General features: G+C 35.2%; 1 protein-coding gene across 3 annotated transcripts in view; it reads left to right on the forward strand.

Annotated features, from left to right (window-relative positions):
- Positions 1 to 20,746, forward strand: part of trpc3 (transient receptor potential cation channel, subfamily C, member 3) — a 74,389-nt gene that overhangs the window by 18,992 nt on the left and 34,651 nt on the right. For all 3 annotated transcript variants that reach the window (XM_077224269.1, XM_077224277.1, XM_077224284.1), the window contains 3 exons: positions 2,984 to 3,169; positions 15,451 to 15,615; positions 18,096 to 18,312. In XM_077224269.1, coding sequence (XP_077080384.1) covers positions 2,984 to 3,169; positions 15,451 to 15,615; positions 18,096 to 18,312 — 568 coding nt within the window. The remainder of the gene's footprint in view (positions 1 to 2,983; positions 3,170 to 15,450; positions 15,616 to 18,095; positions 18,313 to 20,746) is intronic.

A 20,746-nucleotide genomic window follows, 5' to 3' on the forward strand; every position in this document is an offset into this window, starting at 1 on the left:
GTAGGGTTTGTAGACCTCTCCACCATTTGCACATATCTACACGGGTATAAGAATGCCTTTCCTCAGCTCCATCGCATGTATGTGACCTCACTTGTGATTGGAATATTATCTGCATCATGGGAGGGCTCTTTCTCCACTTTGTCTCGTGTTCTTACCCCCTTCCGCCGCACTATGCTACATGAGAGAAAAAGAAATTTAGTTGTTCTGGCTCACGAGAAGGCCATAACAACAGGTCTAGATATGGAAACATTTGATAGGACTTTTGCACAGAAAAGCAGACGACTGATGCTATAATGACTGATATAAGCCATGCTGTGTACAGAGCTAAAGAAATAATAATAAAAAAGAAATACAAAAAATTAAATAAAAAAGATTGAAATAAAAAACGAAAGGACAGACAAGACAGACAGACAGAATAAATAAATAAATAAATAAATAAATAAATAAATGCAGCCTCAACAGGGCACAAGCCAGTGTCCTATTTGTGCCGGTCCCAAGCCCGGGTAAATGCAGAGGGTAGTGTCAGGAAGGGCATCCAACATAAAACCTATAAGACAAATCAAATGCTGATAGCTGATAGCTTTGAGCTGATAGATTAGAGCTGGGCGATATAGGATTTTTTCATTTCACAATATATTTTTTCATTTCTGGCCATATCGATATATATCACAATATAAATCAAATCACTATATTTGTCAAATTTAAATGTTCCGTTAAATGACTTGCCCCCCCCTGATATTCTTCCTGCACCCCCTAGTGGGGCCGGCTGAATCCGGCCCTGCTTAAGCCTAAACAGACAGTGAATGTGATCGACTGAGCGCGTGCGATTACCTGCGTCCGTCTTTGAAGTCAAGTCATGTATATTCGTGAAAAGGTTGCCGTTTCCAAGGAAAGCGAAATATTTGTCGTAGGCTATCATCCTTTTAACGTGTAAGGGTATTTACCATGAATGGCGTCAGCATTACACAGTGCGAGGAAGCCGTGGGGGGAAAGCAGCGAGTCACGCATTGAATCAAAGCACTTGGTCTCTGTTAATTAAAGCATTGATTCAGCTTTGACCAAAAGTGAAGCATTGCTGGCCAGTTGAGCCTTGAAAAGTGGAGCTCAAAGTTAAACAATAATTAGCACCTTGTTTCATTACAGCAATCATTTAAGGAATCAGCTTTTTTGAACGTTTTCTTTGAACGAACGGTTTAATGACTCACTCAGAGACAGTCCGTTGGCGTAACAACTGCGCGCTGAGTGACAGCCTTTCAATGCGCAGAGATGCTGTTTAGTTTCGGTTACATTGGTTACATTGTTTTTTGTGTATGCTGACCACATCATAACACGTATTTATATAGCAACAAATAAATATAAATAAATAAATGGCGGTAAAACCGCATATCGCGCTATTGAGCAACTCAAAATTACCGCAAGGGAAATTCCTTCACCTCGACAGCCCTAGTCACAATAACGATAGTTGTAGTGTGAACACAATCACAAACTGAAGCATGTTCCCTTTGAAAAATTACAAGTCTTGGAAGAATTTTGTTGATCAGAAAATGTCTTTCTTTCTTTTTTTAACTATAACAGCTGTTTTTGCACTGTGTTTGAACTTTGCTTGATGGATTCTGACATGTGTCTCCTGTTGAAGCCCTTGGGTCAGATGTTGTAGTGGTTGTTTGAGTCTGACAACCTTTTCAACTGAAAGGCCCCTGTGGACGGGGATTTCATTTAAAGACGAGCTATTCTTTTTTCTTCTCATCTTCATCTCTCTTCAGTGTGTAATGTTGCTGTTTGAGCATGAAAAAGTCACACAGTTCTTCTCTATATCAGTGTCAGTGTTTCTGAACTCCTGAAACGCCTCCATTGTAGTCTTGAGTTTCTCCCGGGAACGAACACGTCACAATATTCCTCATTATAATAATTCATACGCAGAATAAAGGGGCGGGGCCTGGTGGAGTTAGTTAGTAGTGTGTTAAACTGGTGGTTATGGTAAGGGGCGGGACATTTCCCAAACACACTCGAAGCGCTCGACCAATCACAACACACTGATCCAGCTGACCAATCAGAGCACAGTGTGCTTTTCAGAAGGAGGGGCTTCATAGAGACAGGAAGTAAACGGGAGTGTGTTTCCCGAAAGCATCGTTAGCAAACTATGTTCGCAAAATCATCGTTATCAGTTGTTCAACGAGTCTGTGTTTCCCGAAACCATCGTTCCAACAATTCGCGAACAGCATTGCAGAGTTGTGTGTGAGTGTGTGTGTGTGTGTGTGTGTGTGTGTGTGTGTGTGTGTGTGTGTGTGTGTGTGTGTGTGTGTGTGTGTGTGTGTGTGTGTGTGTGTGTGTGTGTGTGTGTGTGTGTGACGACAGATCTCCTGCGGTTAGAAGCAGTTTCTTGTTTGCATGATATGTGGACTCAATAAATCCTGATCTGGAGAAAAATAAGCAAGCTGACATTCAGTGCAATCTGTATCTTTTATTTATAATACATACAAATGTAATTTACGTCTTTTAGTTTGTCAAGAGGTTTAAAGCGTTGTTTTTGAAGAGTGTGCATTTGTGAACTGCTCATGATCTGGAATCTGGAAATAAAGCAAAATAACTGAGAAAACTGAGAAATACTCCTCAGATGACATGTCTGTAATTTATTGCAGAACATCTAGCATTAATTCGATATCAAAGAGATTCATTAAAATAAGTTTTTACTCCACTCCTGCGTGACATCATTAACCAACGTGGTTCAACGACCAATTTGCGACAATATGGTTTTGCTGATATATACAACTAGCTAGCTGATTTCTTTAACATTTTACGGGAAACACACTCCTGACAGACTGGGAAGAGAGGAGCCGCAACAATGGAGAATATGAGGAAAATAATCAACATTCAAGCAGGAAAACCTGTTCTAGTAGAGCCTGAAAACAACAGCAAGACTCTGTAAAAGGGCAGAATAGGCCTCTTCAAAATAACACATCTGCTCTTCTCTGTTTCTCTACAGAATGACTACAGAAAGCTGTCTATGCAGTGTAAAGACTTTGTGGTTGGCGTTCTGGATCTGTGCAGAGACACCGAGGAGGTCGAGGCCATCCTGAACGGTGATATATCAGCCGAGCTCGAGGAAGGCCAGCATCATCGCTCGCTGCTCAGTCGAGTCAAACTGGCCATTAAATACGAGGTTAAGAAGGCAAGTGTCCGTGTAATCATGCCTGTAGAGCTCGGGCGTAGACGTCATGGAACGGTGCATTGTGGGTAACGGCGGCCATTTTAGAGATCACGCAAATGCCGGTTGGAATATGGTAATAGCGTAACCGGCCGGTCTTCGGATAAATAAATGAGTTTATTGATTTAAAAACGATTGTATTGCTCCAGAGTGAACAGAACTGTGAACATGGCAACACTCTGTTTTTCGTGGCAACTGTGTGTTATATGTAGCAGTCGTCTGTTATCAAGAAATAACAGACCGCATTAAACATTAGTATTCAACCAAGCCATGTAATAATAACAATTAAACTACAGAGCTCCAGCAATAGAATAATATGTAAGCTATTAGTAATAATAAAGAGTATTAACATTTAAGATTAAGAGCTACAGCTTCAGCAACAGAATGCCATTTAAGGTCCAGTGCAGAGGAGACTATATCTAGACATTACCACTGCATTTGTGTGTCTATAGGCTGATGCTTTCTAGAAATATAAGGTACAAATTATGCCATAGCCTGTCAGTATTACACTAACATAGTCTATCCACCCGAATCTAGATGAATAAGCGAGGTGACATTCCTAATCGAGAATTGATATGCTGATTTGGCTAACAGCTACATCAGTATTTTTTATATTTAACTTAACAGCTTGCTCCCAAAACACAGCAACGTACTTACTGTTTTAATCTTAACAGCAGAACTTTAGTTAACTGCTAAATGAATACATTCAATGTAAATGTAGCTAGCTACTTAACTCTGGCAGCTGAAAATCTATTGACCATGTGATAAAAATATCAGTTATCGTTAGCGCTAACGGAGTTGACTACAAAGCAAAGCAAAAAGACCAGCACTTATATGATTTATGGGGCGTTTGCCCTGTCGATCGTGAGACCGATTACAGCAGCTCACAATACAGCAATACTGAACCATTTTCCTAAAAATAGCCTAAATTAAACCTAATATTATCTAATGACCAACATAATTACGTACTGCCTACTATACAGTGCAAATACTTCCGTACCGTGATTCCCACCATGCATTGCGACGTGACGAAACGATCCCGAGCTCTATAGGTAACACTACACTTTTTTATTGAGATGATGCAAAATGATGGCCGCATATTACAACAATATTATAAAGTAAAATAGTTAGATCTCTTTTACATAATATTAATAACAAATTAACAATAATAATGAATAAAAAAACAAGGGTTGGAAATAGTCATGTATACATGAGAAGCAAATTATGATATAAAAAAGGGTAATTTAGGAAAAACAGTAAATTAATAAATGTTGGGAATCAAGCTATTTTATCTCCTACCTCATTCATTATTAAAATCAGAGTTTGAAATAAAGGATATAAAAGGTTTCCATATATATATATATAAAAAGACTACACTACACGTTTAAGCATGTTCAGATACTTTTTACTGGAAAGCAAAATGTTACTGGTTATGGGTGTGATTAATTTGTTGTTTTACTATTACTGGTCAAATTTTTTTTATGTTTTTGAACAAAATCTCTTTAAAAATGTGTTTTTTATTCAGAAAGAACACATTAATTTGATCAAATGTGACATTAAATACGTTTATAATGTTATAAAAGGTTTCTACATGCTATTCTTTTTGAATTTTCCATTCATCAAATAGTTCTGAAAAAAAAGTATTATGGTTTCCACAAAAATATGAAGCGGCAAAACTATTTCTAATATTGATGGTAATAAGAACCATTATTAATGATTAAGTACTTATAATAATTGACCAGCAAATTATATTAGAATGATTTCTGAAGGATCATGCTTTGATCACAGGAATAAATTGCACTTTACTACTGAATATATTCACATAGAAAACAGTTATTTTAATTTTTAATAATATTTCACTATATTTTTACTGTATTTTGGTGAGCAGAAGAGACTTCTTTTAAAAGCATCCAATTTTTTTTTAAATGCTGACAGTAAATATAATGATGCAGAGATTACACTTCACTTTTAAGGATGTTTAGATGGGGTTTTTAACTATGGAGGACCAGCTCTACCATATTTAAAAATAAATACAGAAATAAATAAATGCTCAATAAATAAATAAGCATACAATTAATTGCCCCAAAAAATACAATAAACAAATAAATGTAGGTAGAAATTAAATTATACAGTGAGACATAAATGTATCTATCTCTTAATTAGCTTCTTTATTTATTCACCTTTGTAATAATTACCTTATTTATTTATGTGCATGTTATCATATTTTTGTTTGTTTTATTCTTCCTTTGTATTTTTTTACCCTATTTATTTCTGCCTGTTGTTTTTACATTTCTGTATGCATTTCTGCCTCATTATGCAAATGAGGAGGGGCTGTCTTAGGGGGTCAACTTCTGCCCATTGGTTGGTTTGCATATTACTGCATCGGTCGAATCTACATGCCACCGGCCACAGTCACAACAAAGATGGCTACCTAAGATGAAGTTGTCAGTGAGCTGAGGCATTTAGCAACTGTTTTTGAAAACAATGCAAACGTTATAAGTATTGACTATTATTTTTCGTTTGGACGCTCTGACAGAACGTGTGTATCAGTTACGGCACACATGGACACAGATGTCGACAATGTAGTTTTTCAGAATCTGGAGGAAGCAGTCTAGCAGTCTATTAGCAGCTTCCCTTAAGAGGGCGGACACTGAACGCCTGCCTGCTGAGTTTGACATTACTAAACAATACTGCTTCTTCTTCTTCTTCTTCTTCTTCTTCTTCTTCTTTGGATTTTTACGGCAGCTGGCATCCAATGAGTTGCATTACTGCCACTAAACAATGCTTTATGGCGGGGAAAAGCCATGTAGATTCGACCGATCCAGTAAAATGCTAACCAACCAATGGGCAGAAGTTGACCCCTTAAGACACACCCCCTCCTCATTTGCATAATGAGGCAGAAATGCATACGGAAATGTAAAAACGACAGGCAGAAATAAATAGCATTGAAGAAATAAATAGGGTTAAAAAAAATACGAAGGAAGAATAAAACAGAAAAAAATATTATAACATGCACATAAATAAATACTTAAAAAAATAAGTAATTAATAAATAAAGTTGAAGATTATAACGGACAATAAATAAATAAGGTAATTATTACAAAGATGAATAAATAAAGAAGCTAATTAAAAGAGATATATACATTTATGTCTCACTGTATAATTTTAATTTCTACCTACATTTATTTGTTTATTGTATTTTTTGGGGCAATTAATTGTATGCTTATTTATTTATTGAGCATTTATTTATTTCTGTATTTATTTTTAAATATGGTAGAGCTGGTCCTCCATATTTAACAGGAAAACGATACTTATTGTCAAAATGATTTCTGACAGAAATGGGCATGATTCATTTGTGTTGTATTTATTTTGCTCCAGAACCCTTATGTGTATTCAAAGTTCATCAATGCAGAAAAAAAATGCTCAAAGCAAATATAATGTTGCTTTCATAATAACACATCATACTTCTCGTACTAACCGCATCGCTGAAGATTGTTAACCTCAATATGCATTTATAAAATAATAAGTGTTTTTGAAAAGCTGCTGAAATATTATTTAGGAATGATGAGGATTGGTGTTTTTCAAAGCTGCTTTGATTTATCGGTTTCTAGTTTCTTCCGAGAACACAATTTCCCTTCCCTGAAATCCTGGGTGAAGAATGTCTGAAACTCACTGAGAATATATAATGACGAGAAGTAGATAAAGAGGGACACAATTAATCACATGTTTTATTGTGCAAGTGTGACTAATCCTCTGTGCCGACTTAGTTTTGTTTAATCACCGGACACACACGTCGTCCACTCCTCCAAACAGGCTAACACACTCTCAGGGACGTAATCGGATGAAGTGTTAATCAGGCTAACAGCAGCCCAGCCATCCTGACATAAAGTGTCATTTAAAGATGAGATTTCAAGAGCCCTAAACGCTCCCAGGAGGACGAGGAGTGTGTGAGGACGTGGAGTGTGTGAGGCTGGAAATGAGTTCAGAGTCAGTCGTCCGCATTACGATGATTACTTCAGTGTGCGCTTCATGCCTGAGAAGTGTTCAATTAAAAGTCACGAAGCAAATGCTTACTTTCATTGAGAATGACTTTGCTGGCTGGTTGTATTGTCAGTTCAAAAAAGAAAATATTCGATTGGGTGAATCATATGGCAATCATTAAGTTATTCATAGGTTTTAAGTGATGGTTTAGTGATCCGTAATGAGACACAAGAATGATGCAGAATTTTAAAAAGCATGCTACTAAATTACTCTTAATATTTCTGACATGTCTTTAAATAGCAGAAATGGTATTTTATAGTATTTCTCCCACTGAAGGGACGTGTAAAGTTACTTATTTAAATCTGAAATCAAATTTAACACAGAGAGCAAAGCTCAATCCAGTTACAGTTATTCTGAATGTGATTATTTGCATTAACAAATAAATTGCCTGACTTCCTTTTATTATAGAGCTTTGTAAACAAATATAATAATTATCTAAATATTTCTCTTTTTTGATTCAATGTTCTTTTTATACCCCAGCACACCAGAAAGAAAGAAGTAAAATAAGAATAAAATCAGTAAAAAGTGCAAAAAGATCGTAGTTCTATTTAAAGTGGTGTTTTATTGGCATGACTCAATGTCACAATAACAAATAAGAATCAAATAGAATTTAAATTTGGGGATTTATAGTTTTGTATATATATATATATACAGGTGAAACGCGAAAAATTAGAATATCATGCATCAGTTTATGTAATTCAAATTTGAAGGATGAAACTAATATATTTAGTATATATAAACTATATACATATGCATGATTATATTTTTCAGAGGGCCGACATTTCTGTATTTAAAATCTTTTTTTTTTTATTGATTTCATGTAATATTCAAATTTTCTGAGACTTTGAATTTGGGGTTTTCATAAGGTGTAAGCCATAATCATCAAAATTATAACAAATAAAGGCTTGAAATATCTCACTTTGCATGTAATGAGTCTGTATAATATATTAGTTTCACCTTCTAAGTTAAATAGCTGAAATAAATGAACTTTTGCACGATATTCTAATTTTTCGCGTTTCACCTGTATACTCACAGGACGGGTCAAAAGTTTGGAAACATTACTATTTTTAATGTTTTTGAAAGAGTCTCTTCTGCCAGAAGGCTGCATGTATAGGATCAAAACAGTAACACTGATAAATATTATTACAATTTAAAATAATGGTTTTCTATTTTAATATACTTTAAATATATTTTATTTCTGTGATCCAAAGCTGAATTTTCAGCATTATAACTTCAGTCTTCTGTCACATTATCCTTCAGAAATCATTCTAATATGATGATTTGATACTCAGATACGTTACCCAGCAGAAACCTGTGTGCCCTGATTCACAGCCAATCAGATCAGACCTTTGCCAGGCTGTTGAGAGAGACAATTTTATGTGAGTGTAACTCGAGGAGGACGAAACCTCGGGAACCTTTTCAATGGTCTGCGTCACCATTGTTTGGATTCGCTCCAAGTAGCATTTACTCATCAGCAGAAACACCAAACCTCAACGGCTGCTTTTGACAAGACCAATGCGTCTCAATTCCTCACACACACGCATCTACCAAAACCAAACACGTGCTTCATGACCTTGCTGTGATATTATTCAGAAAACAGCAGGTTTGAGGTACACATTTCAGAAAATAAGCTGATTTTTGAAAACAAAAATGTGAATCTGTCCTCTTAGCACGAAACTTTTTCACTTACACCGGCTCTCTCAGACATTTAGTGCCCTATTTTAACGATATAAGCCCGTGGTCTAAAGAGTTGTAATACAATTACTATTACTGGTCAAATATTATTTTATGGTTTTGAACGAAATTTCTTCTGCTCAACAAGGCTGTGTTTATTTGAAACAGTAAAACTATTTTTAAAAAATATTATTACAATGTAAAACAGCTGTATTGTATGTTAAAATATAATAAAGTGTAATTTATTCCTGTGATCAAAGCTGAATTTTCAGCATCATTACTCCAGTCTTCAGTGTCACATGATCCTTCAGAAATCACTATAATATGATGATTTGATGCTCAAGAAACGTTTATGATTTTTATCAATGCTGAAAATGAATGGGTGAAATTTAAAAATGTATTTTTTATTCAGAAAGAACACATTAAATTGAGCAAACGTGACATTAAAGAGGTTTATATATAATGTTATATAAGGTTTCTGTATGCTATTCTTTTTTTAATTTAACATTCATCAAATAATTCTGAAAAAAAAGTATCATGGTTTCCACAAAAATATGAAGCGGCAAAACTGTTTCTAATATTGATGGTAATAAGAACCATTATTAATGATTAAGTACTTATAATAATTGACCAGAAAATTATGATATTATAATGATTTCTGATTGCATTCTCCCGGTGCATGGTCTAAAAGGGTTGTCCCTATTCTCTTAATGAGTGTTTGTGTGTGTGTGTGTGTGTGTGTGTGCGTGTGTGTGTGCGTGTGCGTGTGCGTGTGTGTGTGTGTGAGGTTAAAGCGCAAGCAGACCATCTACGGGACAAGCCGGATTCCACCATATCTTTATGTACACAATAATAATCTTTCACAAGTGTATGCGCATTGTGCACCCGTCTATAGGCGCACATTACAAACGCGCTCTTTAAATAAAAAAAATACTGTGCCATTGCCCATTGACTTTAGAGCAGGGTTCAGTTGGTCAACAGCTCAGTCTATTTCAGTTCCTCAAAATAACAACGCTCCAACAATGCACCTGAACACACACTCGTTCTCAGACCAGCATGCCCACAGATGGGCACAAATGCATTCGCTATTTAAACAATGTGGCGCATGTGGACGTGAAAATGAAAACTGCTGCATTGCACCGAGTGTATGATAGCGCCCAAAGACTTTAAAGGCACACTATGCAGGAATTCTGTTTTTGTCAAACAGCGCCCCCTAGAGTCGCTGTAGAGTACTTGTATTTAACGTTACTGTCGTAAATACCACTCACGCAGAGCGTATCTGCACTTTATAATAATAAAGTAGCCTACCGCGTTTGATGGCTTATAACGTTTTTACATGATTGCAGCTAAATTACAAGTAAATAGCCTATAGCCTAGGCCTACTGTATAATTTCATTTGTGTTTCTTGAGTGTAATGTAAACATTACAAAATGCCAGATGACATCAATAAAGTTACATGTACGTCGCATTATTTCGTAACAATGTCCGTTCTGATGTCGTTAGACATGATTATTGCAATTTATCACAATAGTTTGCAAATTGCGCTCATTTACAGTATTTACAACATGTAGGCTTATTAATGTCCTGATAATTATGTGAGACATTGACAACTGTTCTCATGATAATCGCAGGAATCAACTTTAACAGTGAAAGCCTGAGCGAGTGGGACTCTTGTCCGGTTCCTCGCGCTGTCAGATTCTCGTTACCTTTTTCTAGACTCTTCCGACCGCGGTTTCTTCGACCGGGCGAGACGGCCACCATTCAACCCGAAAAAAGTCATATAACCATTCCAATAACTCCAAAGCTGTTCAGTTAAGCTAACAACAATTCCCCTTGTTCCCCTTTAACAACCATCAGCCGTCTCTAAAGGTGTAGAAAGATGGTTGCTGGTGGAAAGGGATGTTTTGACAGTGATAGTTGTGTTGTAATGAGCTGGTTTGTCCCTTCAGGCCACACACACACACACGCACACACACAGATGGGAAAGTCTGGTTCTCGCTGTAGCTCTAGGTTATCTTTTTACAAATGACTGGCGTGAAAGAAGCGCCACAGGCCGCAGACTCTACGCTGATGATGTTAGCGTTTAGTGAATTACACTAATGTCTGGTGATTCTTCTCATGGGATTTAAACTATTTTGTCTCAGTTATTTAGGCTGAGTGCCAGCGTTTAGCGTGATGCTGTTTGCTGAATGGTACAACAATATACTAGAACAAATTAATGTGAAACAATGCAGTTAGAATGACTCTAAAATTTAAGATATGAGGGCAAAAATGCCCCTGTATGAGTTTTAGTCTCATATTTATATCATATGATTTAAGTAAGCTATATCACACGAGTAACGAGCGCAATATCACACACGAGTGCAGTTTTTCCCCCGAATGTGACACTGATTTTATACAACAGTTCAATAAATAAGAAGTTAATATTGTGTTATATTTTAGACACAATATTGTCTGTTTTTGTAACCTATAAAGCCATAGCAGAACGACTGTGTTTCTCCGAACTACACACAACCGAGTTCTGAATGAATTCGCGTTTTGAACGAATCGGTTGAACCAATGATTCAAAGATCCATTCATAAAGAGAGGCATTTACTTAATTTTTTAATGAATCTGCGGTTCAAGTGAATCAATCGGGTGAATCGATGATTCAATGATTCATTCATTAAGAGAGCCATTTACTTCATTCCTGAATGAATCAGACGTTTGAATTAATCGAATGAATGAATGATTCAATGACTTACTCGTTTAGACATTTACCGCCACCTACTGGCAGTTTTACTTTCTTATTTAGAGTAGGCCTATAATTTATTTTAATTTTTAAATCCATATTAATAAAAAAACCTGAACTTAAAGGTATAGTTCATCCAAAAACTCTGTCATAATTTACTACATAAAAGTGTATGTGTAATAAATTCTATGTTGAATTGAATAAAATATTTTAGCTACTTTTTTAAAGCTACTTTTTGTAATGTCTATTTGATGCTTTTCTCATTTAACACAATAATGACTTTAAATGATAATTTGAGGGTAAATTCTCCGCCAAATTTAATGTGTGGTTAATTTGTGATTAATTAGATTAATTAATCGCCACATTGAGTGATTAATTAGCTTTAAAATCGTACGTTTTTTTATCGTTTGAGAGCTCTAGTATATACATATACACGACATTTATTTTTTAATGTTTTTTGAAAGAAGTGTCTTATGCTCACCAATTCATTTATTTTATCAAAAGGATTAATAATGTGAAATATAATTTACATTGCAGTTTAGATTCTACATGGTACTTCCATGGTACAGGTCCAAAAACAAAACAAAAAAACCATTATAATATTATTGTACATTTTGTTTTTTGTTTTCACAGCAAACTAGTCATAAATATGCAGATAATGCATGAATAGTTATGAATATGCTAAATACTGTTTAAATTAAACAGAATGCATTAAAAACTGATTGTCCCCGTTTTCAGTCTTTCAGTTTTCTGTCCTCTTCTCAGTACTATAATTGTGGCCTGTTATTCATAGCCGTTCTTTCATCCTCAGTTCATTCTTTCATTTAATTATGTGGATGTATTTTCAAGTCATTTATTCTGAGCCTCATAATTTATGGCAGGAAGGGGTTTATAGGACAGCCGTGAAATTAACACCTGTTTTTCTCTGGGGATTGAAATTAATTAACCTACTACCTTAATACAGACCCTGGAAGTGGCGGTGTGTGTGTGTACGTGTGTGTACGTGGCCCAGAAAACACATGTTGGATTGGACACCTGGGGTGGAATGGAGATAGTTTTATTAACTTTGTTTGAAATAACTAAAATAAACTTCTCATAACAGGCATCTGTGATTGATTTCAGGCATTTTACTAACTTCAACCAAACTCTGCTTCAAAACGCTCTTTAAACTGATGGACAAATGCATTCTGACTAAAAATATAATCTGATATTATGACTATCCTGAGCTGTTATGTCAAAAACAGTCAATGCCATGCTTTAAAGAGCCTCTAAAACATCTACTGTAATAAGCAGTGCTATTTTAGTATCATTGAGGTTCTAGTTTTTTTATTAATTATATTCCTGTTTTAGCATGTTATTGACTATGGTTATTGTCAATGTTATTGACTATTGTCTAGATGCACCGATTACAATTTTGTAATCCGATTTTTCATAATTTTGATCTGCCGATACCGATTTTAGCCGATTCCGATTTCATTTTTTCTAACCACTTTACAGCAAACACAAATATTTATTTTCTAACTTTTCTTTAATAGAACATTTTACATAGAACATAGAACATTTTTATAACAAATAAAATAAAATTTAACTACATGAATTATTAGCCTACTCCTGGTGTGGGAAATTCACACATGTAACCTCAGTGTTATGGTATGGGAGAACCATTTTCAATTCCAATATTCAACTATACAAAAATGTGATATATTTACTTATTTAGGAAACTAAACGTCTGTATGAAAACAGGTATTGGCAATAAAATAATATATAAATAGCAAAAATAAATAAATATAGCCTTGCAGTATAAAGATATTTATCCAAACACACACACAGGCTTATTGCAATCACTTGTACATCAATGGCAAGTTTTATTTCGCAAACAGTTCTCTCTCTTGTCATGTCCAGCCAGGCTAAACAAGCGCTAAGCTCGGGCAAGTGGAGCAAGTGCAGGGAAACGATTGGGAAATAATAAAAATCATTTCTTTTCTGACATAGCCTACTCCAGTTCTTGTTAAAAAACACCAGACATGCAAATTCTGGGCACTTTTTGGGTGAATTCATATTTATTTTGTCCAACAAAAGTGTGCTTTCACTTTAATTGAATTATTTTTTATTCAGCAAAAATAAACTCTGCGCCGAAACCCGCGCTTCACCGCTGCTCACGCGACGCTCCTACTCGACGCTCGCGCGCTGCTCCTGCTCTCGGTGTGAAACGGCCATAATACACTAGGTTTCCTACATGTGCGTTCCGTCTGCACGTGTGATGCTGATGTTGCGCGATGTTAATCATGCGGCGCCCGAGTGTATTTGACCGGCAAAAAAATCGGAATATATCAGACTGAGCGGCCGGTCGCCGATCACGTGAAAATCGGCCGATTTCGATCACCAGCCGATCAATCGGTGCATCTCTACTATTGACTATGTTTATGGATTTGGTCTTGGTGGACTACATCTGATTCGCTTTTGATTATTGCTGATGCTACAGGACAAATATTGACTTATATATTATGTATATATATTGGTGCTGCTGGTCAGCAATTAATTGCATCCAAAATAAAAGTTTGTGTTTACATAATGTATGTGTGTATAATTAGTATATATAAATACACACAGATGCTTGTATATATTTAAGAAAATTGTGTTATTTATAGATTAAATATTTATATATAATATAAATTATGTATAAATATATATACATGCAAATATTTCTTAAATATATACATGCATGTGCAATTAATCGTTGCCCAGCACTAATATATATATATATATATATATATATATATATATATATATATATATATATATATATATATATATATATATATAACAGCTACTTTTGCATGGTCATGAGTGGAGAAAATTCTGCTGAATAACTGAGATCATGCACTGTCTCTCTTTACTGTCCTTCTGTTCTTCCTGCTGACAGGAATAATGCATGCTCTCTAAGTTCATTTTTCAGTGATTCCACAATAACATAATAATGACCAGAACCCTTTTCTGCGCCATCCGCTCCGGATGAGTAATGTGTCTGCTGGGATGTCTCGAAGGTTTGTTGCTATGGTGATGTCTTCAACACACTTCGAAAGATGCCATCATCGCACGCAACGCCTTCGTTTTAAAGAAGGACATATTTGAGTTTTTATAGCCTAGAAACAGCAAATTTTAACCAGTTTGCATAATCCAAAAAAAATAAAATAATAAAATCCATCCTTCAGTGTCACATTCAGAAATATTTCTGGAGCAGCATATCCAACACAATCTCATGAAAGTGTGTATCTATACAACGAATGTTATTTCTTGTGCCATTCATAGTCTACGCCAAAAATAGTTTTTGCATGCATATGATACGCACTTTATGGCGTGTAATACGCACGCACTCCCCACCTCTAATCCTACCCAAGGGGTTTTCAGTGCGTATGCACGCAAAAAAAAAAAAATTGGCGTATAAATGGCACGAGAAATAACATTTGTGGTATAGATACGCACTTTCATGAGATTGTGTTGGATATGCTGCTCAACAAATAGTTCTGAACACGTTGAAAACAGTTTTGCTGCTTTATATTTTTGTGGAACCTGTTATGCTTTTTTTTCAGGATTCTTTGATGAATAGAAAGTTTAAAAGTACAACATTTATTTTAAGTAGAAATCTTTTGTAACATCATAAATGTGTTCGCTGTCACATTTGATCAATTGAATCCAGCTTTGCTAAATAAAAATGTTAATAAAAAAAAAATACTGACCCCAAACTTTTGAAGAGTAGTGTAAATTTGAATGATGCCACAAATCTGCCTCTCTGTCTTCAGTTTGTGGCTCACCCGAACTGTCAGCAGCAGTTGCTGACGATCTGGTACGAGAATCTGTCTGGTCTTCGGGAGCAAACCATTCCCGTGAAGTTTCTGGTGGTTTTGGTCGTGGCACTGGGACTCCCCCTGCTCGCTGTGGGGTATTGGTTCGCCCCGTGCAGTCGGGTAAGACGCTTTTACATATGTATATATTTATTACACGGCTCTGTGGAATACTTGATTCTGATTGGTCTGATTCTGATATTCCCAAATAACAATCGCTGAAAACAGAAACACAGGCTCATCCGGGTTTCTGAAGTCAGCGGTAGGGCTGCACAATATATCGAAATATCGCAAATGAATATATCATGATGATGCATATCGCAACAGAGTCATGAACAAAAGACAAAGAGAAAATCACTCACTGCTCTCGGCTGAATAACTTTTGTAGCTTTAATAATAATAATAATCAGTATATATTTAATTCATACAGTGAAAACTAAGCAGTGTTTTATTTTTAAATTTGATTATTCAGTTTCTGTTGTTAAATAATCCTAATGTATGATAACCTGAACCCCTAAACCCCCTGATTTACACTGATGTTAAAATAACACTTCTTATGTTACAGTAAAACACTGATGTTCACTTTCAGAAGCTGTAGGGATGTTTTCTTGTCACAAAAATAATGTGAAACACATATGTAGGTTATATAATTTTAAATATATTTAAAAAAAATTATTTAAGTTTATTTTAGACACTTTAAGCATTATCGTATCGCATATCGCATTTTTCTTCAATATCGTGCAGGCCTAGTCAACAGCACTATACGCTTGCTAGGTTTTTCTTTGTGGATGTTTTCCTTTTAGTGACCTAATAAAATATAAAAAATCAGTCGAATCAATATTTTGTGTACAGTTATTTAATGATGCCATCCAGTATCGTGGACTCGCTCTCTCTTGTTTCACACAAACGCGGCCGCTGCCATTGTGTGACTATTGTTTTGTTCACTGTTGGATTATAGGATAACAAACAGGAACGATTTTAAAACAGTTTAATCTCAAATCAATATCTCTTATCCCCATAATTATTTATGTGGCGAAATACTGTGTAATAATATGACTGTATACCGTATCCCTTAAATGTCCGTCTAGTTTAAACTTGCCGCGCTAGCAACTGCTCTCTTTAGCGCAAGCTTTGCGTTTAAAGGATTAAACAAATATTTAGACTCAATTTAGATCAATATTTTGTGTCTAATTATTTACTTGCGTGGCAAGTAGCCGTGTAATAAGCGGGATAATGTACAGATAAAACATATATATATATATATCATCTGCAATACCATGGCTGTTGAGCCCTATACATATATAGAGCTGTGTATTCCCTACTGGCTTGTTTTCAGACATAATTACTTGTATTAGGTTTTGCATTTGGATATATATTTAGACATTATTAAAGGCTAATTCTTAGCTTTATTAGCCTGTTAAAAAGGCTTTACATTGCCAAAGCATTGACAGCACTTTGATCCAATCGTGTTGAGCATTGTCAAATTTACAGCTAACAATGGGAAGCGTCCTGATCATATCCTGATTTTGCAGAGTTAGACACGTTCCTGGATCGACATATTTTGTTGAGCCTGGACAATATTTCTGACCCAAAATGTAATGCTAACTATATCTTTACCCCTAAACCTACCCGTACCCATAAGTTAACCCTAAAATCAGTTGGAAATGATAGGTAAATAACACTGATATACAGGTGAATCTCGAAAAATTAGAATATCGTGCAAAAGTTCATTTATTTCAGCTATTTAACTTAGAAGGTGAAACTAATATATTATATAGACTCATTACATGCAAAGTGAGATATTTCAAGCCTTTATTTGTTATAATTTTCATGATTATGGCTTACATCTTATGAAAACCCCAAATTCAAAATCTCAGAAAATTAGAATATTACATGAAATTTTTTTTTTTTTAATTTAAATACAGAAATGTCAGCCCTCTGAAAAATATAATCATGCATATGTATATAGTTATATATACTACTAAATATATTACTTTCACCTTTTAATTTGAATTACTGAAATACATGAACTGTTGCATGATATTCTAATTTTTCGAGTTTCCCCTGTAGAAGCACCTAACCCTGCTTATAAGCCTAAACTTCATTTTTTTTATTCTTACCATATTCCTATTCCTAGAATACCTTCCACTCTATTTTTATCAGTATATTTTAGTAGTATTTTCTCTGCAGATGAAGTTACTTTTGTTGCTATTTATGCCATGCTTGACCCTTGTGCATCCTTGTGGACATTTTTGGCTTTTTCAGTTTTGTTTTTTTGATAACTTTGTCTGTGTGCAAAATGCTAACTGCATAAAATTTGCCACAGGTGTGTATTTTTATTGGAATTTTAATATTTCACCCCATTTTCTTTAAAAAAATGTGCATGCAAAGCTACAATGTAAAAAAACTATTTTCAAAGTTGTAAATAAAAAAAAGCTTATTCGAGTACGTTTTAGTCCACAGTTTATTTCATTGTTACTTGCTGTTTTCTTGTAATTGTTTGTGAGTTTCAACAAGTAAATCCTTCCCTTTTTTCAGTGAGTCTGTGTTTGTTATTAAACATATTTGTAAATCTGCTGTTGATCTTTTCCATGTTTTCTCAGCTTGGTAAAATACTACGCAGTCCTTTTATGAAGTTTGTTGCTCATGCGGCCTCCTTCATCATCTTCCTGTGTCTGCTGGTGTTTAATGCATCCGATCGGTTTGAAGGAATCACAACTCTTCCCAACGTCACCGTAACGGACTACCCGCTCCAGATCTTCAGAGTCAAGACCACACAGTTCTCCTGGACAGAAATACTCATCATGGTCTGGGTTGCAGGTAATGCACGACATCAGCAAAGCTTGTAATCAGTGTGATTTAATTTATATGATTTCAAATCTACATGAAATCCCTTTGTACACCTAGTATGTACAGGTGAAAATCGAAAAATTAGAATATCATGCAGCATGTATTTCAGTCATTCAAATTAAAATGTGAAACTAATATATTTAGTGTAACTATATACATATGCATGATTATACTTTTCAGAGGGCTGACATTTCTGTATTTAAAAATCCTTTTTTTTTATTGATTTCATGTAATATTCTAATTTTCTTAGATTTTGAATTTGGGGTTTTCATAAGATGTAAGTCATAATCATCAAAATTATAACAAATAAAGGCTTAAAATATCTCACTTTGCATGTAATGAGTCTGTATAATATATTAGTTTCACTTTCTAAGTTGAATTACTGACATAAATGAACTTTTGCACGATATTCTAATTTTCTAATGTTTCACCTGAAGATTTATGAGAATTTGATCTAATTACTGACTAAGAGAAGCAATTGAGATATTGAAGAGACCTCATTTGTGACTGTTTTTTCATATATAAAATGGTCAGTTCTAGTAATTTAGAACATTTAATTAAGAGACTAATCTATCGCTGTAAGAAATAGTGTTCCTCACTCCAGGACCGAAGCGGGATGATCAATGAACCTCTCGATCGTTTCGTCCTGTTGAGACTGACAGAGAGTGAGAGTTTGAGTGGATTAGAGCAATGTGAAGTGAAGTGAATGAAAATAATGTGTTCTTAAACACTCGTTTCCTCTCAGACTAGTTAATTCTGTTATTTTTGCACCTGATAAATATTGCTCTTATTGCAGGATATATTTGGGGTTGGTCAGATTTTCTTATGTTTTTGAAAGAAGTCTATTCTGCTCATCAAGGCTGCATTTATTTGATCAGAAATGCTGTAAGAACAATTAAATATTATTATAATTCAAAATAACTGTTTTCTATGTGAATATAATGTAAAATGTAATTTATTTTGGAATTTTCAGCATCATTACTCCAGTCTTTGATGAATAGAATGTTCAAAAGAACAACATTTATATCAAATAGAACTTTTTGTAACATTATAAATGTCTTTACTGTCACTTTTGATCAATTTAATGTGTCTTTTTTTTATCTTACTGAGCTCAAGCTTTTGAACAATAGTGTAAATCTATTCCATTTGTTATATATTTTCCACCAGTTATATATTAAAATGTATTACCTCCTTAAACAGCCTTTATAATAATAATAATGTATTTTATTTAATATCGCCTTTCATTACACCCAAGGTAACCTCACAAGCAATATACAGGTCACTGCATAAGACAAAACACACAACAAACAAGTCGCATATACAGATCAAGTGCAGTAAAGTCTCAATAAAACATGTTATAAAAAAGCCTGTATAAAAAGTAGTGGTGGGCCGTTAACGTGAGAATCTTATCGGGCGATAAAAAAAATATCGCCGTTAATCTATTCTCAAAGTTGGGTTGGGATCATAAAATAGCTTTTTCGAATATCGTTATATTTTCGCGCAAATTGCGCAGCAGGGTATTTTCCTGTCAGGGACACAAGGTGTATACTTTTACATGTTACGTTGGGCGATCGTTCCTCTCGTTACTTTACATGTTGTTAAATGAGTTTATTCAAAGCGCGCTGTATTTTATGGGCATGAGCGATGCTCAATTTACAAATGAATCACTCTTTTGGGTCGATTCTGTTCAAAGACTTCATCAAACAAGTTGGCAGATCTGTCTAAATCGGTTCGCGAATCAGTTCTGTTCAGTTCCTCATGCACTGAATCACTGAAGCGCGTTCAATCACACTCGACACGGAGTCGTAACAGGAAGATTTAAGAACATCAAGAGCTACAGTTTAGTCTAGTGAAAGCAAATCTGCAAATGCATCATATTTTTTGCCAGCGATGAAGATCTTTATTAGTTGAACATCTTCGTAAGCTGTCTGCAGACCCGTCGCTATGGGCGGGCCATAGGGGGCCGGGCCCGCCCCCAAAAATGCTTGTGCCCCCCCACTTGAGGCACAGATAATTTAATTTTAATTTAATTTTAATATTATCATAGTTGCTAATTTTGTGTTGCATTAATGTTGCATTCTTTATAATTAAAATGTTAAAAATATAAAGAAACAATGGTGTGAAATGGTGTGATTGATGGGAATCTATACTGCAACAGCCTATCACGGCCTTACAAAAGAACGTTTGGCTTCGTACGTGGCATATAACTAAGCCGCTCAACAGTTACCGCGTATTTTTTAAAGCGGTTTCAAAACGAGTTTTCGCCGGCTTACTCGCTTCAGTTCCTTCCGAGTGGAATGATACTTTGATGAGGAGGTTCTGCTCGGAGAAACGCTTCCTCCCGCTGTACTGGGACTGGAGAGAGGACAGCGCTGCCTCCACTCAAAGTATCTGTGCGAGTGTA

Source organism: Siphateles boraxobius, unplaced genomic scaffold (assembly GCF_051911475.1).
Source record: "Siphateles boraxobius isolate OS27281-9 unplaced genomic scaffold, OSU_SipBor_1 123, whole genome shotgun sequence".
Classification (NCBI taxonomy): domain Eukaryota; kingdom Metazoa; phylum Chordata; class Actinopteri; order Cypriniformes; family Leuciscidae; genus Siphateles; species Siphateles boraxobius.